General features: G+C 38.9%; 4 protein-coding genes across 4 annotated transcripts; 2 read left to right on the top strand and 2 right to left on the bottom strand.

Annotated features, from left to right (window-relative positions):
* Nucleotides 1-312: 312 nt before the first annotated feature.
* Nucleotides 313-3,235, bottom strand: LOC137720956 (transmembrane ascorbate ferrireductase 1-like). The gene is made up of 4 exons (XM_068460082.1): nt 2,955-3,235; nt 1,488-1,536; nt 1,155-1,354; nt 313-926 (listed from the first exon to the last, which is right to left on the bottom strand). Exons 1-4 carry the CDS (start codon nt 3,096-3,098, stop codon nt 612-614), a joined length of 708 nt encoding a protein of 235 aa, XP_068316183.1. The 5' UTR covers nt 3,099-3,235; the 3' UTR covers nt 313-611.
* Nucleotides 3,236-5,964: 2,729 nt separating this feature from the next.
* Nucleotides 5,965-10,046, top strand: LOC137720751 (uncharacterized). Its single transcript, XM_068459867.1, has 6 exons — nt 5,965-6,369; nt 6,622-6,822; nt 6,899-7,059; nt 7,179-7,284; nt 7,391-9,336; nt 9,538-10,046. The coding sequence occupies exons 1-6, from the start codon at nt 6,301-6,303 to the stop codon at nt 9,767-9,769; spliced, it is 2,715 nt and encodes a 904-aa protein (XP_068315968.1). The 5' UTR covers nt 5,965-6,300; the 3' UTR covers nt 9,770-10,046.
* A 391-nt stretch (nt 10,047-10,437) lies between these two features.
* On the bottom strand, nt 10,438-16,977 carry LOC137721108 (protein SHORTAGE IN CHIASMATA 1-like). Its single transcript, XM_068460220.1, has 9 exons — nt 16,636-16,977; nt 16,160-16,271; nt 15,992-16,078; nt 15,519-15,602; nt 15,337-15,393; nt 13,101-13,910; nt 12,451-12,981; nt 10,642-12,348; nt 10,438-10,530 (listed from the first exon to the last, which is right to left on the bottom strand). Exons 1-9 carry the CDS (start codon nt 16,950-16,952, stop codon nt 10,438-10,440), a joined length of 3,798 nt encoding a protein of 1,265 aa, XP_068316321.1. The 5' UTR covers nt 16,953-16,977.
* Nucleotides 16,978-18,117: 1,140 nt separating this feature from the next.
* Nucleotides 18,118-20,801, top strand: LOC137719429 (low-temperature-induced 65 kDa protein-like). The gene is made up of 6 exons (XM_068458467.1): nt 18,118-18,239; nt 18,344-18,526; nt 18,818-19,240; nt 19,372-19,632; nt 19,716-20,468; nt 20,547-20,801. Exons 1-6 carry the CDS (start codon nt 18,167-18,169, stop codon nt 20,639-20,641), a joined length of 1,788 nt encoding a protein of 595 aa, XP_068314568.1. The 5' UTR covers nt 18,118-18,166; the 3' UTR covers nt 20,642-20,801.
* Nucleotides 20,802-21,261: the final 460 nt, after the last annotated feature.

Below are 21,261 nucleotides of genomic sequence, written 5' to 3'. Positions count from 1 at the left end.
AAGAATATTATTAAAAGGATCTTTGAAGTGTATAAATATATACCTTGAGCCATTCGGATTCCCTTGATGAATCACTCTTACCTAAACACTAGATCCATATAAGGATTCCCTTGATGATCACTCGTACCTAAACACTAGATCGATATAAGCAGCCTTCTTGTTGCTTGATTGAGAAAATGGTCAACAATCTTGGGACCAAATATATATATATAATCGCTGGTCTTCCATAATCCGGCCAACAAATTAAAACTAATTATTGGTTTCATTTACATCACAACATAATGGTACTGTATTATGCTCATGATCGAGAAATAAAATACAACATGCGTTTTAAGATTGCTCGAAATCTTACATAAGGGTGCTGTATTACCTCACAACATGCGTTTTACATAATGGTGCTGTATTATGTTCATAATCCGGCCAACAAATTAAAACTAATTATTGGTTTCATTTATCTCTACATAAATTACACCCTCGCCCAATTAAATAAGAAAAAAATAAATTGAGGGGCATGCCAATAATTATGGATAAAAAAGTGGTCACATTTCTTATTATGTATGCATAAATAGCTACACATAAAATTATAGAAACCCCATGCTGCCATGAATGCTTCAGTCCTTATATATAGAAGAAAAGCTGTTGTCATCTTCAACGGGAGCTGGAGCTTCAGAAATTACCGAGAGTATAACGAAGACTCCGAACAGTACTGTGATGATTGCAGTGAAGTTGACAAGAAAGGCCTCGGTACCAAACTTATCGATTCCCGAGTTCTCGAGGAATGTGAGCTTCTCTAAGAACCCTAATGAAGAATTGCCAACAGCCAGTAAGTACACAATGATTCCAAATACCACATGCCATGGAATAGACTCACTCCTCAGTGTCGGACTTCCTCCGGGGTAGAAGAAGGTCAGGAACCCATATATCCACTGCATTCATATCAATATGTTCTAACGTAGATAAATAAAAGCCCTAAATAACCAGTTTCACAAGAAATATTAACCACAAGTGTCTGCGCATGCATGTGAGTGACTGTCAGTTGTTGATGCATGTACATGGTTCAATAAAATTGACATGTGTACATTAACGACTAAAGCCACTCACACGAGCATGGACAATTGTCGAAAACAATCCTCGTAGTTGGGATTAGGGAATACCTGAATTCCACAGAGAACAATCACCCCAATTCCAATCCAGGAGTGCAAACTGTACAGATTGGGAATTCCACTCTCATTGTGGTTCTTGAACACAAGATAAATACCAATGATCCCAAGAGCCAATGCGAGGGCATGAAGAACCAAGTGTACCACTTTCTTCGTCTCTTTATTGAAAGGCAGTGATTTGTGACTAACAATGGCTGCAATTTTGGTTTTACGAATCAAGGTTCGACAGTTAGACCAAATGAAAAACTCAGCACGTAAAATTGACCACAAGATCAACCATCATGCTGCGAAAATATTTTGCAAAAATCACAAGCTAGTTTTAATTACCTTCACCTCCCAAGATAATTAAGCCAAGTAACATGAGAACAGGATGAAGCTGTACCAGAAAAAAAAAAAAAAAAAAACAAGGAAATTAATATTAAGAATTTAGAATGACTACATATAAGAGCAGTGAGGATGGTAAATATGTTAGTTTTTTTCTCTGTTGTACAAAAAAATAGGATAATTCTCTCTTTACTACTCTCAAGTTTCATTAAAATCGCACTTTACTACATTTATTTTTTTCGTCTCACTATTATACCCAAGGTTTGATTTATTACCACTTTGTACTTCCATTAGGTTAGCCATTAACTTTATGTTAACCAATGACATAACAAGATCTTAGCCCGCTAATTCTCAATTTATTACTCACAAGTATTGTGAACTTCACATTTTGCTGCTCATAAAATTTTTCGTCTCATTTTTGTACCTAAACTTACGTTTTCTTTTAAATTCATAATTGTATTAGCCTGGACGCCAAGAACTTCGTTAATGTGTGATGACACTTAACTGTATGATTCACGTGCAAAAATGGCACTATCGAAGTTGGGCTCTTATACCTCTCGGTGTAAAACATTGTATATAATTCTAAATTATTCTCTTTCATCGTAAGATTGAAATCGAAAAGGACACGAGTGTTGTGGAAAGCTGTGAAGAAATCCAACATTAAGGGAAAGAAGGTGTTACTTGTAATCAATGATAATCCTCTGAATATATTTCCAGAAGCAGATAAATACGTGAGTTGTTTGAGCTCTGTGTCACAACAAACTTGTACAGGCATGTCAACGTCCAAACTCGTACAGTCACATTTATTAATTTCCATCCCATTAATTCCAAGTACCAACCATTTTTATGGAAGCCAGATGCCATACGTGTTCCCATGATCTGATTTACCCTAATAACCCATAGTAAAATAGTTTTTCTTATGAAATTTAAAAAATAATCAATTATCGTGGTCCATAAAATATATTATTAGAAAACTATTATTGACACTTTGAAAAAACAGCCATATTAAAATAATCGCATTGTGCCGAGCGTAGACGTATTTTTGGTAAGAATGGTGGGTGAACTTGTGAAAGGTACTTAACCGTTTCTAAAAAAAATCAGAAAATTAGAAGGGGTTCAAGGGGTCCATGCATCATTAGTTTCACCTACAATTAAGCAAAAGGCAACCCTAACTTACTATTGTTAACAAAAGAGCCAGCCTGCGTTAAGACCGGCATGTTAGAACGAGTTGCACTTTAATCGTGTCCTACAATACCACTAAACTCAATTAGTATATGATTAAATTGTTATTGGCGCTACAAAAACGAGTATATCAATAGAGAAGAAGCATAACTTTAGCATCAAATTAAGGCACATATATAGAAAATCAATACAAAATAAGAAGTTATTTCTACACCTAAGAAAACCCAGAAATGGAGAGAGAGAGAGAGAGAGAGAGAGAGAGAGAGAGAGAGAGAGAGAGAGACGTACGTTGAAGATGAGGTTCTTGTTGGTAGCTTCCCATGCGAAACCTCCTCTGAAATGAATGGTCCAAACCAACATCAAAGCCAAAGCCGCAACCCCGAGCGTGTGTACCACAAACGTGAACGCAACCGCCGGTACCTTTAACGCCATCTCTTTCTCTCTCTCCTCCTCCTCCGCCCTCCTCTTCTTAATTCTCTCTCTCTCTCTACGAATTCAGTAAATATATATTTTCCACGGGAGGATTTTATCTTGTTTCTTGCTCTCTGTTTCTTCAAACATTTCCACCAGATTATGGCAACCCAACTGCACCGATTGGGATCACAAACGTCATAAGATAGATGCCACGTGGACCTCATACTTTGATTAAAAGGGGACCCATTCAATGAAAATCCTCTGATTCCGTCCAGCTTCATACAGGGACAATTATAACATGGGTCTCGCCCTTTCAGGCTCACAGCCCTGACATTCAGCCCAACGGTTAATTGAGGCCTGAATGTGATTGCAGTTGACCGCTAAGAAAAGTTAAAAATTCTAGGCCCAACTTGACACACGAAAAGAAGGGCAAATAAGTTCAACCAAGACCCTCCTCAAATTGAAAGAGAATAACTTACTTAACACGTGTATTTTCCAATCCAACGAGAATTAGCTCGCTAATTTGGTTGTTGACACAAACTAAGGGGCCACCTGTATTGAAATCTCACACAATTTGTGTAGGATCCAAGTACTAGGAATCCTTTAATTTGTGTTTGCAAACGATCGGGTGTGTTGGTGCACCCGATCGAGCATAATTGATTAAGAATAGGAAGGATCATACGTGAATCTCAATGATTTAGTTTAATAATAGGATTAGTTTAGAATAGTTAATCAAGAGACAGGTAGAGGCAACAATGTCTTCCATCTTTAATGATTTTCAACTTTATCAAGCATTCAATAATAGTTGGACTTAAATACAACCCACCCACCCACTATTCCTAGTAAATAGTTTTCTATTTAAACATAAATAAACAAAGAAATAATATGTTAATGTTAATTAAAGATTATATGGCGTACCAATGGGCTATACTATCTATACTAAGGGGTAAGAGAAAAGGATGTGCTTAGTCTCATAATAGGTTAGCAATAATGTAGTTCAAATTCACCTTCAGCGAGAATCAAATTAAGAGCTCTCACTTACAAGTGAAAATAAATATCACTAGACCGTAGTACTAAGTGACCACTACATGTTATTATATAAGTGGGGAAAATTTTTATTTTTCAAGCGTCCCTCCACTATATAATAACATGTGGTGTATCATCCCATGTTCTAGGCACACTGAAAATTCTATCTAATAAAAAAACATTTTTTTAACAAACAATATTATATACACTAAGAGGAAGATTGTGAGTTTAGCCTCACAATGAACTAACAATAATATGAATCAAATTCGTCTTTGACGACAATCGAATGAGATGCCTGGTGATGGTGAACCACATATAATTTTTGAATAAACTGGATAACCACTAGAAAAAAGTTCTAGAATGGCCACTTGTATTGGACATGCTACGTGGTTTTTCATTTCAAATCCTAAGCAATAAATTGCTGAATTAGTTGGTGGCTGAACGTGGTTCACAACATAGAAATCAGCTTCCAGGAAGGGAACAGAGACATTTGATGGACATATTGGACCAGTTGTAGTAGGACATATGAAAGAGGATACTAACCTAATAACACGACATTAACTTAGAAACTTAGAATAAGTGACGTCAAATAAGAACTTTAGAATAAGTAATGCCGAGTTATTGGTCTGATGCCACCGTTGCATCGCAAGCCAACGGTCCATTACTTCAACTTTCTCAAACATTAGTACGTTATTGATTTAGAATACTCAACTATAACATTTTGGGTTTTGGGTGAAGGTAGGTCTCTAGTCATCTAAGCATTTAGAAGCATGGTACCCAAATAACATTCATTATTGATCCATGTATGGTACCAATTGGATTTGGAAAATCAGCCTGCGAACTTCGAAGTCTGTTACGTTGTTATCTTGTAATTAAGGTGCGAAGAAAGTCAAATGAAAATGTTTGCCTGGTCCAGTCTATACCAGATGAATAAAAAATACAAATTAAGAAGCTGTTATGTTTTACGAAAATAAGAAATCATGTTAAACAATTTCCATTTTCCAAATTTATAAGGAAGATATTTCACCAGGAAAAAAAAAGAAAAAAAAAAGTATAAATATAAATATCATTAGACTATAGTACTAAGCGGTAAAAAAAAAAGTTAGGGACCAAATTTTTAAACATCTTTTGTAGATCAACATGACGTCAGTTGATGGTTAAACTCATTTTTAATGTTTATAGAGAATTTAACCATTAACCATCACGTTATATTGTTTAAAATTCAAGAAATGCTCAAGAGATCTTTCAAAGTTTTAAAGTGGGACTCTTCATGTACTACCAAACTTTTAGTATTGATATGAGAATTAACGTTAAAATATGAAATAAAATGCACAAAAATACAAGCACAAAGTATGAGGCACGTGTTGACATCCAAGTCCTCGCCCATGTGCATCCTCAATTATGATAAGAATTATAAATTTATTAATAGCAAAGATTTTTCAGTGTAATCAGTACACGGAATAATACATCATGTGTCACTATACAAATGATGAGATATGTGTACTAAAAAGTTGATAACTTAAAAAGTAAAATTTCCACTCCTGTTAAAATACGTGGTGTACCACTTATGTTCCCGTCACAACTAAAAATTTCTCTAATTTAGCTACTGTTTTAGATTAGACAACCGACAAGGCACTTACGTAAAAGTAGCAACTTTTATTCATCTTTCAGACTTTTACGCTGCTGAATGGGCCATCCAAAGCCATGGATGGGAGAAATTACATGTGTCTGACAACAGAATTTGGTACATTATGTGTGTTCATATAAATGTTTAATTTTTTATAAAATAATTAATCACTTATGTGATGAGAGTTGACGTATCAAATTGTGTTTTCGTGCTTCTGAAGAATTTTGAAATTCAGATATCAAACACATGATTGCATTAAAATCCTATACAGCTAATTATTTTGTTTCTCTAATCACATTTTTATTTATTGAATTCGTTTCTGAGTCGTCTTCAAAAATGGTTCCGTGGAGCATCTAGTCTTACAGCTAGAGATTAGATTTTCACAGCCACACAGCCTTCTAGTCGTTTTCAGAATATTCATCTGTTTTCAAAAACAGTGGACTGAAAAATACCTTACTTGTTCCTAACTTCTGCTCTAACCTCAAAGAAAACAGCATCGTATGCTTAAAATCTCAGAAAAAAAAAACTTCTGAGATCTGAAAACTCAGGACTCAGAAAGCCGAAAACATGTTCAAGTCATGGAGCAAGAAGAAGAAGATAAGAGCTGTATTCCAATTGCAGTTTCAGGCAACTCAGGTATCGTTTTCAAAGTCAGAAACTAAACCCATCTTCTTTCCAGTCACTTATTCGAAATTGGTTTGTCCTAGATGGATTTATATCGAAATTTTCGAGTTTTCGAAACGAGTTCAGCTGAAATGTGATCTAGTTTTTCATACATATACATACACATATATATATATATAATATCTATGTATATATAGACGCTATACTGAGATATGATATCACATTCGTACCTGGATTTTCTTTCCTGACCTTTTTTAATTTCAGGTGCCGAAACTGAAGAAGGCTGCTTTGATGCTGTCACTGGTGCCGGACGACGTCGGAAAGCCGACGGTGAAGCTGGGGAAAGCGGCGGTTCAGGACGGCACCTGCATTTGGGAGAATCCAGTTTTTGAGTCAATGAAGCTCATTGAGGAAGCAAAAACAGGAAAACTGAAAGAGAAGATTTATCACTTCATTGTTTCTAATGTAAGGAAGCGTCTAGTTTTCAGAGTTCTTAAGGGATTCGTTCGGTAACGTTCTAATACTAAGGGGATTGTTGCAGGGATCTTCGAAATCGGGTTATCTCGGAGAAGCTTCAATCGATTTTGCAGACATTGTGGCGGAAACTGAACCGTTAACCGTCACTCTGCCCCTTAAGTTTGCAAATTCCGGTGTAGTTTTACATGTGACAATTCACAGGATTCAGGAAGATGGTGATCAAAGGTGAGAAATGAGAATCCACACTTCACTCTATTGCTTCTCTAGTTTTGATTTGTTTCGGTTTTTCTTCGCTGTCTCCTTCGCTTGCGCGAGTTAGACATAAGATTTAATCTGATGTTCAGGGAAATCGAAGAAAGTGACGATCCAAGTCTGTCACGCCATAGCAGCGTGGGGAACCAAAACGGCAGTTGGGATGCAGATGGAAGCAACCACCTACGTTCCAATGAAGTACGGTATTCCATAGCATTTTCTTTTCGATGAAGTTAACTCAGATGACCTAAATTTATGAATCCGAGTATGGGAACCTGACTAGGTGTAGTTTATGTTGCTGCAGAATGGAGGATATGTCCAACGGGACGCCGCTAGTTTCCTGTCACCCCCTGAAGTACAAAATTCCATGCCTCACAATGGACAGGCGGGTGCCAACGTAAGGAAAACCCATACGCATCAAAAATCAAGCTTGGATTGGTCTTCAGATGGAAGCTTATTTGACTCACTAGACATTGTTGAAGACAAGCTTCCGGCAGAAAGAGTGCAAGCGGTTTCAGATGTTGATAAACTCAGAAATGAAATTACTGTTCTAAAGAGGCAGGCAAACCTATCGGAACTGGAATTGCAGTCTCTTCGGAAACAGATGGCCAAAGAGAGCAATCAAGGGCAGAATCTGTCTAAACAAATTGTTAGCCTTAGAGAGGAGAGAGATGCACTCAAAATGGAATGCGAACAACTTAAGTCCTCGCAGGGACGTAGTAATGGGAAACAGACTTTCAAAAAGTTGCAGCCCGAGACTGAGGATACAAGAGCACAGTTAGAAGCAATGAAGCAAGAGCTTAGTTCTGAGAAGAAAGCAAGAACCAATCTTCGCTCACAACTCGCGCAGACACAAGACTCAAATTCTGAGTTAATCCTTGTCGTGAAGGATCTGAAAGATGAATTGCGAAAGAAAAATAGAGAAATATCTGATCTTTCAAGCCAGTTAGAAGCTGAAAAAAATTCCAAAATGATGGAAACATATTCCGCAGGAAGAATAAACGAAGATGATCAGGAAGTAGAATCGTTGAAGCTTGACATCAGAGAACTTCTCAGTGAAATAGACACACACCAGAAAAAGAGGGGAGAGCAGGATATGCGTATAAAACAGCTCACCTTGGACTGTGACCTTTTAAAGCAGGAAAAATATGACATCTCTAAGAAGTTGGATCGAAACCAAGAAAGAATACGAACAGAGATGGAAAATGAGCGAGCGGGTTATGTGGCTACTATAAAAGAGCTTGAATCTCAGTTAGAGAGATCAGAAGAAACAATTGAGAAGCAAGCACATGAATTCTCAGAATGTTTGATGTCCATTCAGGAACTTGAGAGTGAACTTAAGTCTTTGGAGAAGGAACGGGAGATGCAGGCCAAGGGATTTGAAGAAAAACTTGAGGAAGTGATGAATGCCAAAGTTGAGCAGGAATACAGGGCCATCCAAGCTGAGGAAGAATTGAAGAAGACACAGTCGAATAATTCTGATACAGCTGAGCGTCTTCAAGAGGAATTCAGAAAGCTTTCTGTTGAAATGACGTCTAAGGTTGATGAAAATGAGAAGCAGGCCACAAAAGCAATGGCAGAGGCTAATGAACTGCGCCGGCAGAACAGAGTTTTGGAAGAGATGCTCCAGAAAGCCAACGAAGAGTTAGAGCTGATTAAGGGCGAGACTGAAATAAAATTGCAAGATCTTGACAACCAGAATGAAGTGAAAGCAAAGCGTATAGAGCAGATGTCATTGGAACTAGAAAATACATCAAAGCACCTTGAAAAAGTAAAGAAGCATGAGGAGGAAGAGCACGAAGCTCTCTCAATGAAAATCGAAATGCTCGAAACTGAGATAGAAAGGCTCACAGATGAGAATTCTAACTCCAGACAGGAGAAAGAGAAATTGAGAGGAAATTTGGAACAAACGAAGAAATTAATTGCAGAAAATGAGATGCTGATCCAGTGTCTGAGTGTTGAAAAGGACAATTTGGAGAAAAGATTTGCTTCAGCAAAGTGGGAAACAGAGAAAACGCATGAAGAACTTACTAACATTAGATCTTTGAAAGACGAGAAGGAAACTGCAATCACTTCTCTGAACTCCGAAGTGGAAAACCTGAAGACCCAGCACACCAAGTTGAAGGATATGTTGAAAAAGGAAGCCTTGGCAAAAGAAAGCTTGACGAAACAAATATCTCAATTACAGGCTGAGGTACAAAAGAAAGTCAGCAATTCAAAGAGAACGGTTAAGAATACCAATGGACAAAGGTACACTCATTTTATCAAGCAAAATTTGACATCTCTGCTTATCTCTACTAAATATATCATTTTATCTGCGTACCACTTTTTTTTTTTGTTTTTTCTGTGCTGACAATATGCATGTACATGTGAGCACAAACACAAACAGTCACCAGTAAAAGTAGATTGCAACTTTTCGGAACAGTTATTTAACTTCATTTCACTTCACAGGAAAGTAGAAGATTGCTCGGAGAAAGAGTTGAAAGCCACCAGTGATGAGAATAAGTATACAGATTTGATGACTGAATTGACATTACTGAAAGAAAGAAACAAATCTATGGAAAACGAACTGAAGGAAATGGAAGAAAGATATTCGGAGATAAGTCTTAGATTCGCAGAGGTTGAAGGTGAAAGGCAACAACTGGTAATGACTGTGCGTTACCTCAGAAACAGTAAGAACTAGCTTCCTCTGAGGTTTTGAACCTTGGACAGCTGGATTTGCTGAGCACTAGAGCAAATATCCAGGTGGGACTATTCGACTGCAGAATGTCCAAAGGTTAATAAGTAGGCTGTGAAGCAATAGACATTATTTTTTCTTTGTTCATCATTTTCCAATTCGAATCTCGACAGAATCACCGAAGTCTGGAACCCCCAAAAGATAAAGATCCGGGATTCATAATTGAGTGGAGATTTCATGAATATTGTACCATTTTCATTATATTAACACAGTTTTTGTATCACACAGGCATTACTTATTCATTTGTGCTATTTGTCTAAAGGATTTAATAGAAATCTTTATTGATTTTCTGAAACTGACAAGTTTGTGACACGAATTTCTCAAAAGAGCTTTTAAGAAAATGCTCAATCTTACATATAAGAGGCCAATATATTTCAACCATTTTGTCATTAATATTAATTACAGACTTGGGACTTCCAGACAGAGCTACAAAAGTACTGACACAGAGATACAAACAGATATCATTTTATTTTCCGGCCAGGTAAACATAAAAAGAAACAAACACCATTTTTCTGTAGTAATTGGGAAGCAACCTAAAACCATAAGCTCTGAACCAACACACCTTGCCGTTTCAAGTTTGAATCTGAAACTTTTTCCTGACACCATGAGCTCCATCACTCCACAGTCCACACCAGCTTAGTTTGGTTTCCACTATCATTCGTTGCAAAAGATAGCGTCTGCAGTTGATCGAGTGAAGATATAAAAGACTTCAGCACGAAACTGTCAATGATTCAATGATAGGAATACTGTCTATGCATGCAATTTATAATACAAGAAAAACAGACTACCAAGATGCCAAAAAGGGATATGAGACAAACCTGTCTTGCTCTTTTGTCAAGAGGTGTCCACGCAGTAAGACGAGGAGCTGAGTTATTTTCATTTTTGGGTGAGCTTGACGATTGTAAAGGTTGGTTCTGCCTCTTTCCTTCTGGTAATTTTCTTGGAGTGTTGCCACCTTGGTACTTGTAAAAATCAAGAATAGACTGACTTCTTCTCTTGGTAACCTTCGATACATTCTCTGGATAACCCAAACTAGGGCCGGTTAAGTCACCAGGAAGAGACTGCTGACGCAACCTGCTCTTTTCCTTGATTCTGTTCAGAAACTCTATTGTCCAGGGAGTATTTTGCTGTGAACTGCCTGAGCGGAGAGCTTTTGAGAGTGGTGTTCCACCATAATGTGATATATCATTCTCGTAGATTTGTAACCCTTTCTTTCGTCCATAAGGTGATATATCATTCTCGTGGAAATGTATCCCTTGGGATTTTCCCCCAGAACTCTTCATGAAAGTCTCCTCTGAGGGCATGTTACGGTTTGTTAAGTGGAAAACATCATGTTCGAGATCTGTATCTGAGTAATTGTTGGCTCCAAGTTGCGAATTTTTTCTCAGGCCTTCTGCAGAACACCAAACAGTTGGAGTTGAGTTGATTTCAGCAGCTGTTGGGAAAGTATGGTGACTGCTCGAAGCAAATGACAATTTTCTTGCAGCTTTAGACCTCCTTGTGGAATCCATTTCCAACTTAGGCATCTGAGATGAGAAGTTCATGGAGTTGCCAATAAAAGAAAAGTCCTCATCTAATACAAGACTGTCTGTTAAGTCAATAACTTCCCCTTTTAGGTCCTCATGCAGAACCTCAGGGTTCTTGTTATAGAAATCAAAATTCTTCTTGATAGGCATATCTGATCCCCGTTTCTGACCTGACAGCTTATCCTTCAACGATGAACAGGACCTTTTTATCTCGTTTAATACCTGAGGCCCTTTGGAGATTTGAGAATCATACGACTCAAAAACCTTAGAAGGATACATCATCATATCCATATCCAAACCCTCTTGATCAAACAAGTCATTCTGAGAGAACCTAGACTTTCGGAACTCATCAATTATTTTGGGGCTTTTTGACATACATGAATCAGTTAGCTTGGAAGCTGTTGAAGGATGCAAGATGCTGGTACTGAATTGGTTTAACGGCTCCAGGTGCAAGAATTCATTCGTTGGTAACTCATATTTGTCAGGACTACCATTGTATTTTTGCTTCTTTCTTTCCGAAACAATATTCAAATTACATCTTCCCGAGTCCAGACTTGAAGACACTGAAGAGGAGCAGTCTGTCATAATTGATTTAGAATCTGCCGGTTCACCATATTTGCATAAAGCACTTAATAGTGTGATACTTTCATCAGGAACGTGGTATTTTTGGAGTACACTCATCCTGGTTTCATGGGACGATTCAAGAAACTCGTTGAGCAAGCCTCCTGAAGACAGTATTGCATGAGCTGTCAAAGCATTTACTGAAGGAAGTTTGGTAAGGAATGATTCTGCAAGACTTTCCGACTCAGGCATTCGAGGATACATAAAGCTTGTCAACTTCGTGGCATGTCCCATGCAGCTCAGTGCAATTTCATCAGTCAACTCAGATGAATACGAGTTGAAAATCTGCAAATCAATTCCCAGGCACGCTGCTGCTGCATAAAGTCCATCTGAGGACTCCATTATAGTGGAGAGGAAGCTGTTTTCTCCCTCAAAGACCTGTTGGAAGAGAAATACAAGAATAAGAAGAATTTCTATCAGTTCAATGTAGAAAAAGCAAACAAAAAAAGTAAAAACTACGAATATAGTTTTGTTAACTACCATAAAGCAGCCACTGAAAGTGAAACTCAGCAACGCCAAAACATTTGTGGCAATGTTATCAATGCACAGAGGTAAGTATGAAGAAGCTTCATCAAGAGTGGTTGCTTTCTGTCCAATGTTTTTAGAGTCATACCACACTAAACAAATTGTAGAACTGATTATGATATCCACAGGTAAATCTGAATCACGTTCTACTAATTGTACCCCTTCTTTCTCCATTGCAAGAATTTTTTGGTAGGTACTTCTTCTAGACACTATCACTTCCTTATCAAGATTTTGGGTGTTTGCAACAATGACCATCTCAGGGAAAGACGCCATGCTGTGCTGAAAACGGTCAGCTTTCATTGCAGATGGCATAGAAAGATTAGGTAGGGGCATACTGCTAGCTTCTGCTTCATCTGCACCTTCTTTATATCTCATATCATTCTTTTCATGACCAGGAAAAATGTCCAAGAGTTCCTCTGATTGCTGATCATTCATGTTCACAACTGGAGGAGATATAGAATAAGACTGCTCTCCCTGGGCATACACCTGGTCTTAGCATATTTGAATAGAGAGGTAAGTGAGTTAGAATTAATTAGCTATCCATAAATGAAACAAATAAATAATGAGATTAATGAGGGACGGATATATTCAAATAATTAATGATTAAATCTTTGGAAATGTAGCATAGCAACTCTGGAAACTGCACAATTACTATTTCCACCTGTAGAGGCCTTTTGGGGATTCAAGAAAAAGTCGATATCATTGAATCGTGACATAGACTTGAAAAGTGAGGAAGCCCTCTCAGCACCTCTTTTATCAATCTGCTCTCCATTTTTTTTCTGTGGAAAAGTGCTGCCTGACAATTCGGCTGAAGTATCTCCAAGATGACCAGCAAGCATAGGAATGCCATCAGAGGGCAACTCCTGTAATTCTTTGGTTTCTTCTGCATTAAACTCCTCTACAGCATCATCGGAGAAAGCAAAATCATACTCCTGCATTCCATCATTATAGGAGTCCCAATCAAAACAGGTGCTCAGTGAATTTGTATCCTCCAAGATTTTCTGATGGGAGAAAGAAATTTGACAATTACATTTATCTTTCTCGAGAAAATGCCAATCCAAGTAAATCCTATCTGATGCAGATAGGGGCAGCAGCAGTAAGTTAGTTAGTGTTTCCTCCATAACAACATATGATGATATCTTTTCATGATCAGAGAGAACGGGCACGGGCAATGATTTGAATGTGTCATTGACCAGGGCTAGCTCATGACTAACAATCAAAGTATTGAAGTTTATGTCTCCACTAAACATCCAGTCACAGGTATCTGGTTCATTTGCTGTTCGTGTACTAATGAGGACTTCAAAATGCTGAGATGAGTCCAAATCAAGAATCTGAGATTCTTCAAAAACAACCGGGCTTAGAGATTGGAAAGAAGCAACTGTGGACGCCCCTTGATATGTGATGTCTCCCTGAATCTATGGCATTTCCACCGTACTTAATAAATCCATTTCAGGAGTAATGTCAAGGGACCCAAGATCAGATCGAAGATCTAAAAGATACTCTGATATCCCATATTCCTTTGTACCCAAAAGCTCCTCTCCATTCAGGTTATCTTTTTTATCCCATTGCTGGGGCTCAATATTTTCATAAACAGAAGAAAGTTCACCCTCTACAGACAAACCCGTGAAAGTTGGCAGAGTTATCTCATTTGGTTCTTGTAGACATCGAAATTTCGGTGAAATGAATGTTAACCAATAATTAAAATTTCAACGCTCACGTGTCACATAAATTTTACATGTAGCGTGTGACTCAACGAAAAATCGAAATAAATTGGAAAGGTCATCAAATAGGACACGTGTCATTACCTGGCAGAAATGATTTATTTCATTTGATTATTTAAATCCAAAAATCAAGTTTTGGAATTCTATAAATAGGAAGCCAAGGCATTCATTTTGAAAAAAAGAAAAGGAGGAAGAAGAGAAAGAAAGAAGGGAATTCACATCACACCAAAACCTTGAAGCCTTGAAACTCTAAAGCTCTCAAGCAAATCCCGAAGGATCAAGAAAACACTCTTCGTTCTTCGTCAAATCAACCTTCAGGATCAAGCCCCAACGGCCCTTGAAGAACTTCCGCCGATTCAAGATCAAGCCCCGACGGCCCTTGAAGAAAGTGTTCATCATTCATCATCCGTTCATTCAAGATCAAGCCCAAAAGCCCTTGAAGAAATCCACACAACCATTATTCAAGATCAAGCCCCGACGGCCCTTGAAGAAAGTGTTCATCGTTCATCATCCGTTCGTCCTAAGATCAAGCCCCAACGGCCCTTTGGATCAACAACCTCAACAAATCCACACATACACTCAGTCTTCAAGATTAGGCCCAAAAGCCCTTGAAGATCCGCTCATCCATCAACCCTCAAGATCAAGCCCCGACGGCCTCTTGAAGAAATCCATACACTCAGTCTTCAAGATTAGGCCCAAAAGCCCTTGAAGATCCGCTCATCCATCAACCCTCAAGATCAAGCCCCGACGGCCCCTTGAAGAAATCCATACACCCAGCCTTCAAGATCAAGCCCAAAAGCCCTTGAAGATCCGTTCATCAACTGTTCATCCCTAGATCAAGCCCCGACGGCCCTTTGGATCAACAGCTCATCCACAAACCTACACCCTACGAAGATAGAATCAGAGGATCAAATTACAAAGAGATTGTAACCCCAAAATCATTAACACAAAAAATATATTTTGTACACGTATTCTTGTCTCTTGTTTCAGGAATTTTTCGTGTTCACAGTTCTAACACAGGGAAATTCTGATAGAAGTGCATTTGGTCCTTGTAAGAACAATCATCTTCAAACATATAAGCCTTTTGATCCGTGGAATACTCTGAATGAAAGTCTTCAACCGTATGAACTGACTCATGAACTTCCCAAGGACACTTCACTGTAAGATTGAGCATTTCCTGAAAGACACATTACCACATAACAGCACTTACACAAAAATTAATATCAGTGACTTGTTAACCATCAAGCTGACTAAGGAGAATGGTAAAACAACAAAATTTGCACCGTAAACTTGATATATTACATGAATCCCAAAATGAAACTTAGTCCACCCAACTCCTTCCATAACCATAATTATTCCAAGATCCACCCCTTCCTCATCAAATGTCTATCCAAAGAATGACATAAGTTAAAAACCTTGGAGTCGCTTTATCTAATATGATAGTCAACAAAAAAGAAACTACGGTTATACTTATTACAAAGTCAATATTAAAATTTAATAACACGTATAAGAAGGACAAGTCACTGGGAGGTTGGGACATGCCAGTGTTATTTGTCATGCGTCAACTAATTAGAAAGACTGAAGCAAATTATAACTGAATCATAAATTTATGAGAAACATGCTAAATTATTCTCAGTTTCTGGAAATTCTTCTGAAAGAAACGGGAGTTACTCTTTCTCATAAATGTAAGCATTTTCCTGCACATACGAGACAAGATATTATGGATGCAGAACCAAATTGTCCATTAGCAACTGGTTAGTAGACATTCAGTTTACCAAGAATACATCCAACTCCGGTGTTTCAAATCGGAGCACTTCATATGGGTGTGCATCTTTCTCTGCATCTCTTCTGCCATTATCCTTCTACAGTAACATAAGCTTGACTTCTCAGACAAGCACAAACATGATAAAAAGCTGTTAAATATGAGAATTCCATTGGCATACTTTTCGGAATGCAGTCTCCAGAGTCTCGGAGCCAAAAGTTATCTGATCCTCCAACCCCTTCTCGTTTTTGAGGTCCTCGGCTTTCTTCTGCAGGTCATAACAATCAAACACGCTATACAAACACGTTATACGAATACTACTAATTACTCGAACTACTTTAGCATATAAGTTCAGTTTCAGAATTCGTAAACTTCTATCAACTTTGACATCAAAGCAAGAGCTGCCCTATGCAGTTAATTAAAGGAGTAGTTTATAAACTTCATACAATTCTGGATTTATTTTTGTTCTGATACATAATACGACAGCAGCCAAACAAAACCTATGATTAGATTGAATAATAAAACTCCGTAATCTATTTTTCTTTCAACAATAACAAACGCAATAATCCGATAATTTAAATTTTAATCCAAATTAAGTTCAATGATCAACTGCATTACGCATAATCAACAAATTCTTAATCTGATTCAGCACATTACCTCCGAGAACTGCAGCCCACGGCTTCCGGAACCGAAATTTCTAGAACTCGGAGACGGATCGCCGGGCTCGAAGTCCGCGACATCGAGAACGATATTCTGAGGAAGAACTTCGTGAGAGCGGCTCCCATCGGCAATTGCTCGATTTGGAGCGAGACTTCGAGTTCGGAGTCGAAGAGGAGGAGGTGGAGGCCGTCGAAGGCGGTGGAGAGATTGGAGGGAGACAGGGGAAGAATCGGGAGGTGGAGGAAGGTTAGGGATTCTAGGGCTTGGGTTGGAGTGGTGGTGAAGTAGTCGATGTTGAGGTAGCGAGTACGCATTTCAGCTTCAAATTTTTGAGACGCGACGGACTGGTTTGGTTTCAGAGGAATTCAGTTTGGCGCGTTAAATTTCCGCTGTTATATTGATACGATGGGGTCGTTTGAGCTCAATGGCGCTTGGTGCGCACTATACCACTGGAACGTGGGCACTCTATCTTGCGTTAGATGGATTATGTCCAAAACGGTCTTCGCATCCAACGGTATCTGTTTAATCACGGTTAACATTATGGTGATATTTTCTCATATAATACATCTATACATTTATCTAAGAGAATATATTTTATAAATTTTTTTGATGTTTTATTTATTTATCAATATATTGTCATCATCTAAGCTAACAAACTTCTCTTTGTCGGAAAAGGATCCTCGTTGGATTCTTTTTCTAGAGATCTTAGAGATTCTGCAATTATGTCTGTTCATTGTACGTCGTACGATCATTTTTCGTTAGATACTATTTATATTTGAATTTTAAATAATTTATGACCACACGATGTACGATGAATAGACACACTTGCGGAATCCCTAAGATCCCTAAGAAAATGATCACCGCCATATCCTCTTCCCTCTTTGTCAATTAAAAAAGCGTGAAAAGACAATTTAATATTCTATTACAAAATAAAATTATAGACAATAATGTAATCAAACTTTCAAGTGTACGTATGGATAGTCATTATCGTGTCAATATTCAATTTTTTTCTTAAACTAAGATTTTTTTATAGGGTAATGCTAAACAGACCAACGATTTAACCTAAAATTTATAAATTATATGATATAGTTGTTGATAATTAGATTCTTTAACTGTTAATTAATGTATTTATTTATTTTAGAGATATATCACTTGATTTACAAATTAAAATTTGATTTACCTAACGTTACTACTTATGTTACCAAAAATATCCTCTATAGTTGCATATCTCCAACATGTCAAATGTTGTAACCCTAGCTAGCATTCAGTTATGGCAAAACTGCATGAGATTATCCATCACACAAAACCAGAAAGCCACGTATAGTGGGTAGGGGCTACGTGGCCGGTTATTCTCCTACGTGTCTCGCTCCCAGAACGACAGAGCCATGCAAAGGTGGCGGAAGGAGCCTCTGTGTTTCCCGTTAAAGCCAGTCCCTCTAAACCTCCACTTCCACTGATCTGTTTTGCACACTACTGATCTGTTCTGCAAACTTAAAGCGCAACACAATCTTTTACTCGCATTTGAATCATGGAGTCACAAATGGTCCGTCCTCACGATCACGAGGACAACCGCCACACCCAGCACCTTGGCACGCACCAAGGTAGAAAATGAGAAACCTCATTTTCGTAGAATTAGTTCAAGTACTTAACAATGGTGATTGGTTTTGTGTTTTTTGTAAATTTTATTTGTTAACTTTGGATGAAGGCGAAGAGGAGGACTACCAGGAGAAGTCGGTTCTGAAGAAGGTAAAGGAGAAGGCGAAGAAGATAAAGAACAAGCTCACACAGCATGGTAATGGCCATGGCCACGAACACGAACACGACCAAGATGATCTCGGCGAGGAAGATGATGAAGAAGACGAAGACCCTGAAGTGCACGGTGCAACAAGTAAGTTTTTCCTTTGATTTATTTTGATCTTAATAATTTAGGGCATGGTCATGTCAGTTTGCTAGTTGGTTAGAGGTGGGTTGGAGGTAGTATTTGTTGAGATCGATTTAATTTAGATTAGATTGAATATAATCGAATTGATTATCTTTATAGATTACAAAAGTTAGATCCAGATTCGATCTACGTTAGAGCAGTTTAGAAATTCAGAATGCCAGTGTGCGTCAATAAAAATTAATCTAAATTAGTTATAATTTCTACTTTCATGGGACATGTTGTGAATATGACGTGCAGCCATAAGGAGTGGTGCACCAGGGCAAGGAGATATTTTGAAGGTGCCAATGGTGAAATTCGGGGACACGAAAGCAGCGATTCAGGATCGCGATCCCAAAGTGCCGCATTTGGAGAGGACCGAACCGATGAAGGAATATGTGCCCACCGGGGGTCATTTGGGTCAAACCAGGGTCCATTTGCACCACCGGGGCTTGGACGATCGCACCCCTATTTCTTCTCATGGAGATCACCAGAAGACCAATGTCAATGTCACCGACCCAAGTCATGCTTTTGCTACAGAGAAAGAAGGGCACTTCGGTCAGTCCAGGGTAAATTTGGACCGACCGAGAGGATTGGAAGAGGATCCACATGCGCCAAAGGCCAATCCTCAAGGTTATACTCCTTCAAACTATGAGACTAAAGTCACTGATCCAACTCATGCAGGTAAACTGTAACATATATATATAATCTTGTCATAAATTCTAAATTTTTTGCTAAAGCTACAAACTAATATATGAGTTTTTGCTAGTTGATTATAATTTTTATAATTTTGTTACATGTGAGTCATGTGACAGGTGGTGAAGAAATTGGAATTTCGCCGATTCTCCACTCGTTTGGTAAGATTAACATTCATGGTGGAGATGCCAAGCCATCATCGAACCAGGGCAGTAGTTACACGGAGAAAGTTTCATCTGCCACTTCCGCTATCGTTGAAGAGGCGATATCTGCAAAAAATGCAGTTGCTTCCAAGCTTGGGTATGGAGGAGGGAACAATGATCAACACGAAGATGTTAATCCGCATGCTTATTCTCCAGCAAATGATTCGACTAATACAGGTAACTACGCGATTAGTGCTTAATTAAGTTGTCCATATGTAGTCGATATGGTTATAACTTATACGTTGTTGATGTGTAAGTAGGATTACACCATTATGTTGGAACAAATCAAAACCCGAGCACTGAAAGCCATGATCAATTTTCTCCTGAGCACCCATCAAACCAGGGCGGTAGCTACACAGAGAAAGTTTCATCCGCCACGTCTGCCATTGCTGACAAGGCAATATCTACCAAAAACGCCGTCGCTTCAAAGCTAGGATACGGTGGGGACACTGATCAACAGCAACATGGAGATCAGGCAGCCGTTAGGTCAGGGTCAGCTGCACCTGGGCAACAGGATGAGGGTATTACAGCCGCAGTTACGGAGAAGCTGACACCTGTCTACGAGAAGGTTGCCGGGGCAGGGAGTGCAGTTATGTCGAAACTCCCCGGCGGTGCTGGGACAGCTGGCAAAGAAGAAGTCCACCGGGGTACTGGTACCACTACTACAGGGGGTGAGTATAACAAAGCCGGGCAGGACAAAGGAATTTCTATGAAGGGCTATTTGTTTGAGAAGTTGAAGCCTGGTGAGGAGGACAGGGCGCTGTCCGAGGTGATATCGGAAACCCTACACATGCATAAGGCAGGGCACCCTGGGAGCGGTGCCCGGCCTGTTGGGAAAGTAACCGAGAGCATGGAGGTGACTCAGCGGTTGGGGCCGGATTATGGGGATGATGACGTCCAGCAGTCTAGCTATGGGAAATTTGTGGCGGATACCCTTAAAGGGGCTGTTGGTTCATTGCTTGGGAAAGCTGATCAAAGCGCCACTTCTCCTCAGTCCCTTGGTTCTTCAAGTGGTAAAATTTGAACCTTATCCTCCCTAAGAGTACTTGGTTAATTTGAATGTGAGCAACGATTTGTTTTGGTGTTGACAGGTACAGAGGGTTTCTCTAGTTCTGGCAGTGGAGTGGCGGAGCGGCGAGGTCGTGGTGGTGCGGAGCGGCGGATACTTCAGGGGTCCAGCAACTGAAGATGGCCGCGGATGGAAGTTTGTTGGTGAATAAATGGGATATTTAGGGTTGTACTACGTGGGAACTTAGACAATGTGTTGTAGTTTGAAGAGTTGTTTTGTGAACTTGAATGTTTTGTTCCCAAGTCGTGTAATATTATCATGTATCTAATGAATTAGAAAACGGAGGGTACTTTAACTTAAAAGCATGGGATTTTAACTGTGCGCACCTTCAATTATCCTCGGCGTTTAAATTTCAATTAAATTACGATCAAGTTTGGAGATGATTTTTCTTGTAAGCATTTGTTTTTTTTTTTTTTTGAATGCCAACGAAATGCATTACTAGAAGCCTACAGAGAGGCAAACACCAAGAAAACATACAAGTAGTGAACAGGGTTAGACCACAAAGACCCCTCCACCAAGTGGAAGTGTCACCCCAATCATCACCACAACTAAATTAATGTGGACATGGCAGATCATCATTATTCAAAACAAAGACCAACGAAGATGGGGGCCAATCGATCCAAACATCACTCATCTCCGAAAAACCAGCCAACGCAAGTTCATGCGTTGCACCATTAGCTGATTTAGGTACTCAAGACCAGCGACAGTACTGAAACTCACCCCCTCCTCCCCCCCCC

This window comes from Pyrus communis, chromosome 16 (assembly GCF_963583255.1).
Source record: "Pyrus communis chromosome 16, drPyrComm1.1, whole genome shotgun sequence".
Taxonomy (NCBI): Eukaryota; Viridiplantae; Streptophyta; class Magnoliopsida; order Rosales; family Rosaceae; genus Pyrus; species Pyrus communis.
This window is presented reverse-complemented; position numbering and strand designations above follow the sequence as displayed.

Bases quoted from the DNA above. Each gene is read 5' to 3' on its own strand.
- LOC137720956 (XM_068460082.1), bottom strand. From the start codon at position 3,098: ATGGCGTTAAAGGTACCGGCGGTTGCGTTCACGTTTGTGGTACACACG. The intron at 1,537-2,954 runs GTACGTCTCTCT...TTTCTGGTACAG, and splicing joins ACAAGAACCTCATCTTCAAC to CTTCATCCTGTTCTCATGTT. The intron at 927-1,154 runs GTATTCCCTAAT...ATATGAATGCAG, and splicing joins TTGTTCTCTGTGGAATTCAG to TGGATATATGGGTTCCTGAC.
- LOC137720751 (XM_068459867.1), top strand. From the start codon at position 6,301: ATGTTCAAGTCATGGAGCAAGAAGAAGAAGATAAGAGCTGTATTCCAA. The intron at 6,823-6,898 runs GTAAGGAAGCGT...GGATTGTTGCAG, and splicing joins ATCACTTCATTGTTTCTAAT to GGATCTTCGAAATCGGGTTA. The intron at 7,285-7,390 runs GTACGGTATTCC...ATGTTGCTGCAG, and splicing joins ACCACCTACGTTCCAATGAA to AATGGAGGATATGTCCAACG.
- LOC137721108 (XM_068460220.1), bottom strand. From the start codon at position 16,952: ATGCGTACTCGCTACCTCAACATCGACTACTTCACCACCACTCCAACC. The intron at 16,079-16,159 runs GTATGCCAATGG...ATGTTACTGTAG, and splicing joins TGGAGACTGCATTCCGAAAA to AAGGATAATGGCAGAAGAGA. The intron at 10,531-10,641 runs GTTTGTCTCATA...TTCGTGCTGAAG, and splicing joins TTGACAAAAGAGCAAGACAG to TCTTTTATATCTTCACTCGA.
- LOC137719429 (XM_068458467.1), top strand. From the start codon at position 18,167: ATGGAGTCACAAATGGTCCGTCCTCACGATCACGAGGACAACCGCCAC. The intron at 19,633-19,715 runs GTAACTACGCGA...ATGTGTAAGTAG, and splicing joins AAATGATTCGACTAATACAG to GATTACACCATTATGTTGGA. The intron at 20,469-20,546 runs GTAAAATTTGAA...TGGTGTTGACAG, and splicing joins GTCCCTTGGTTCTTCAAGTG to GTACAGAGGGTTTCTCTAGT.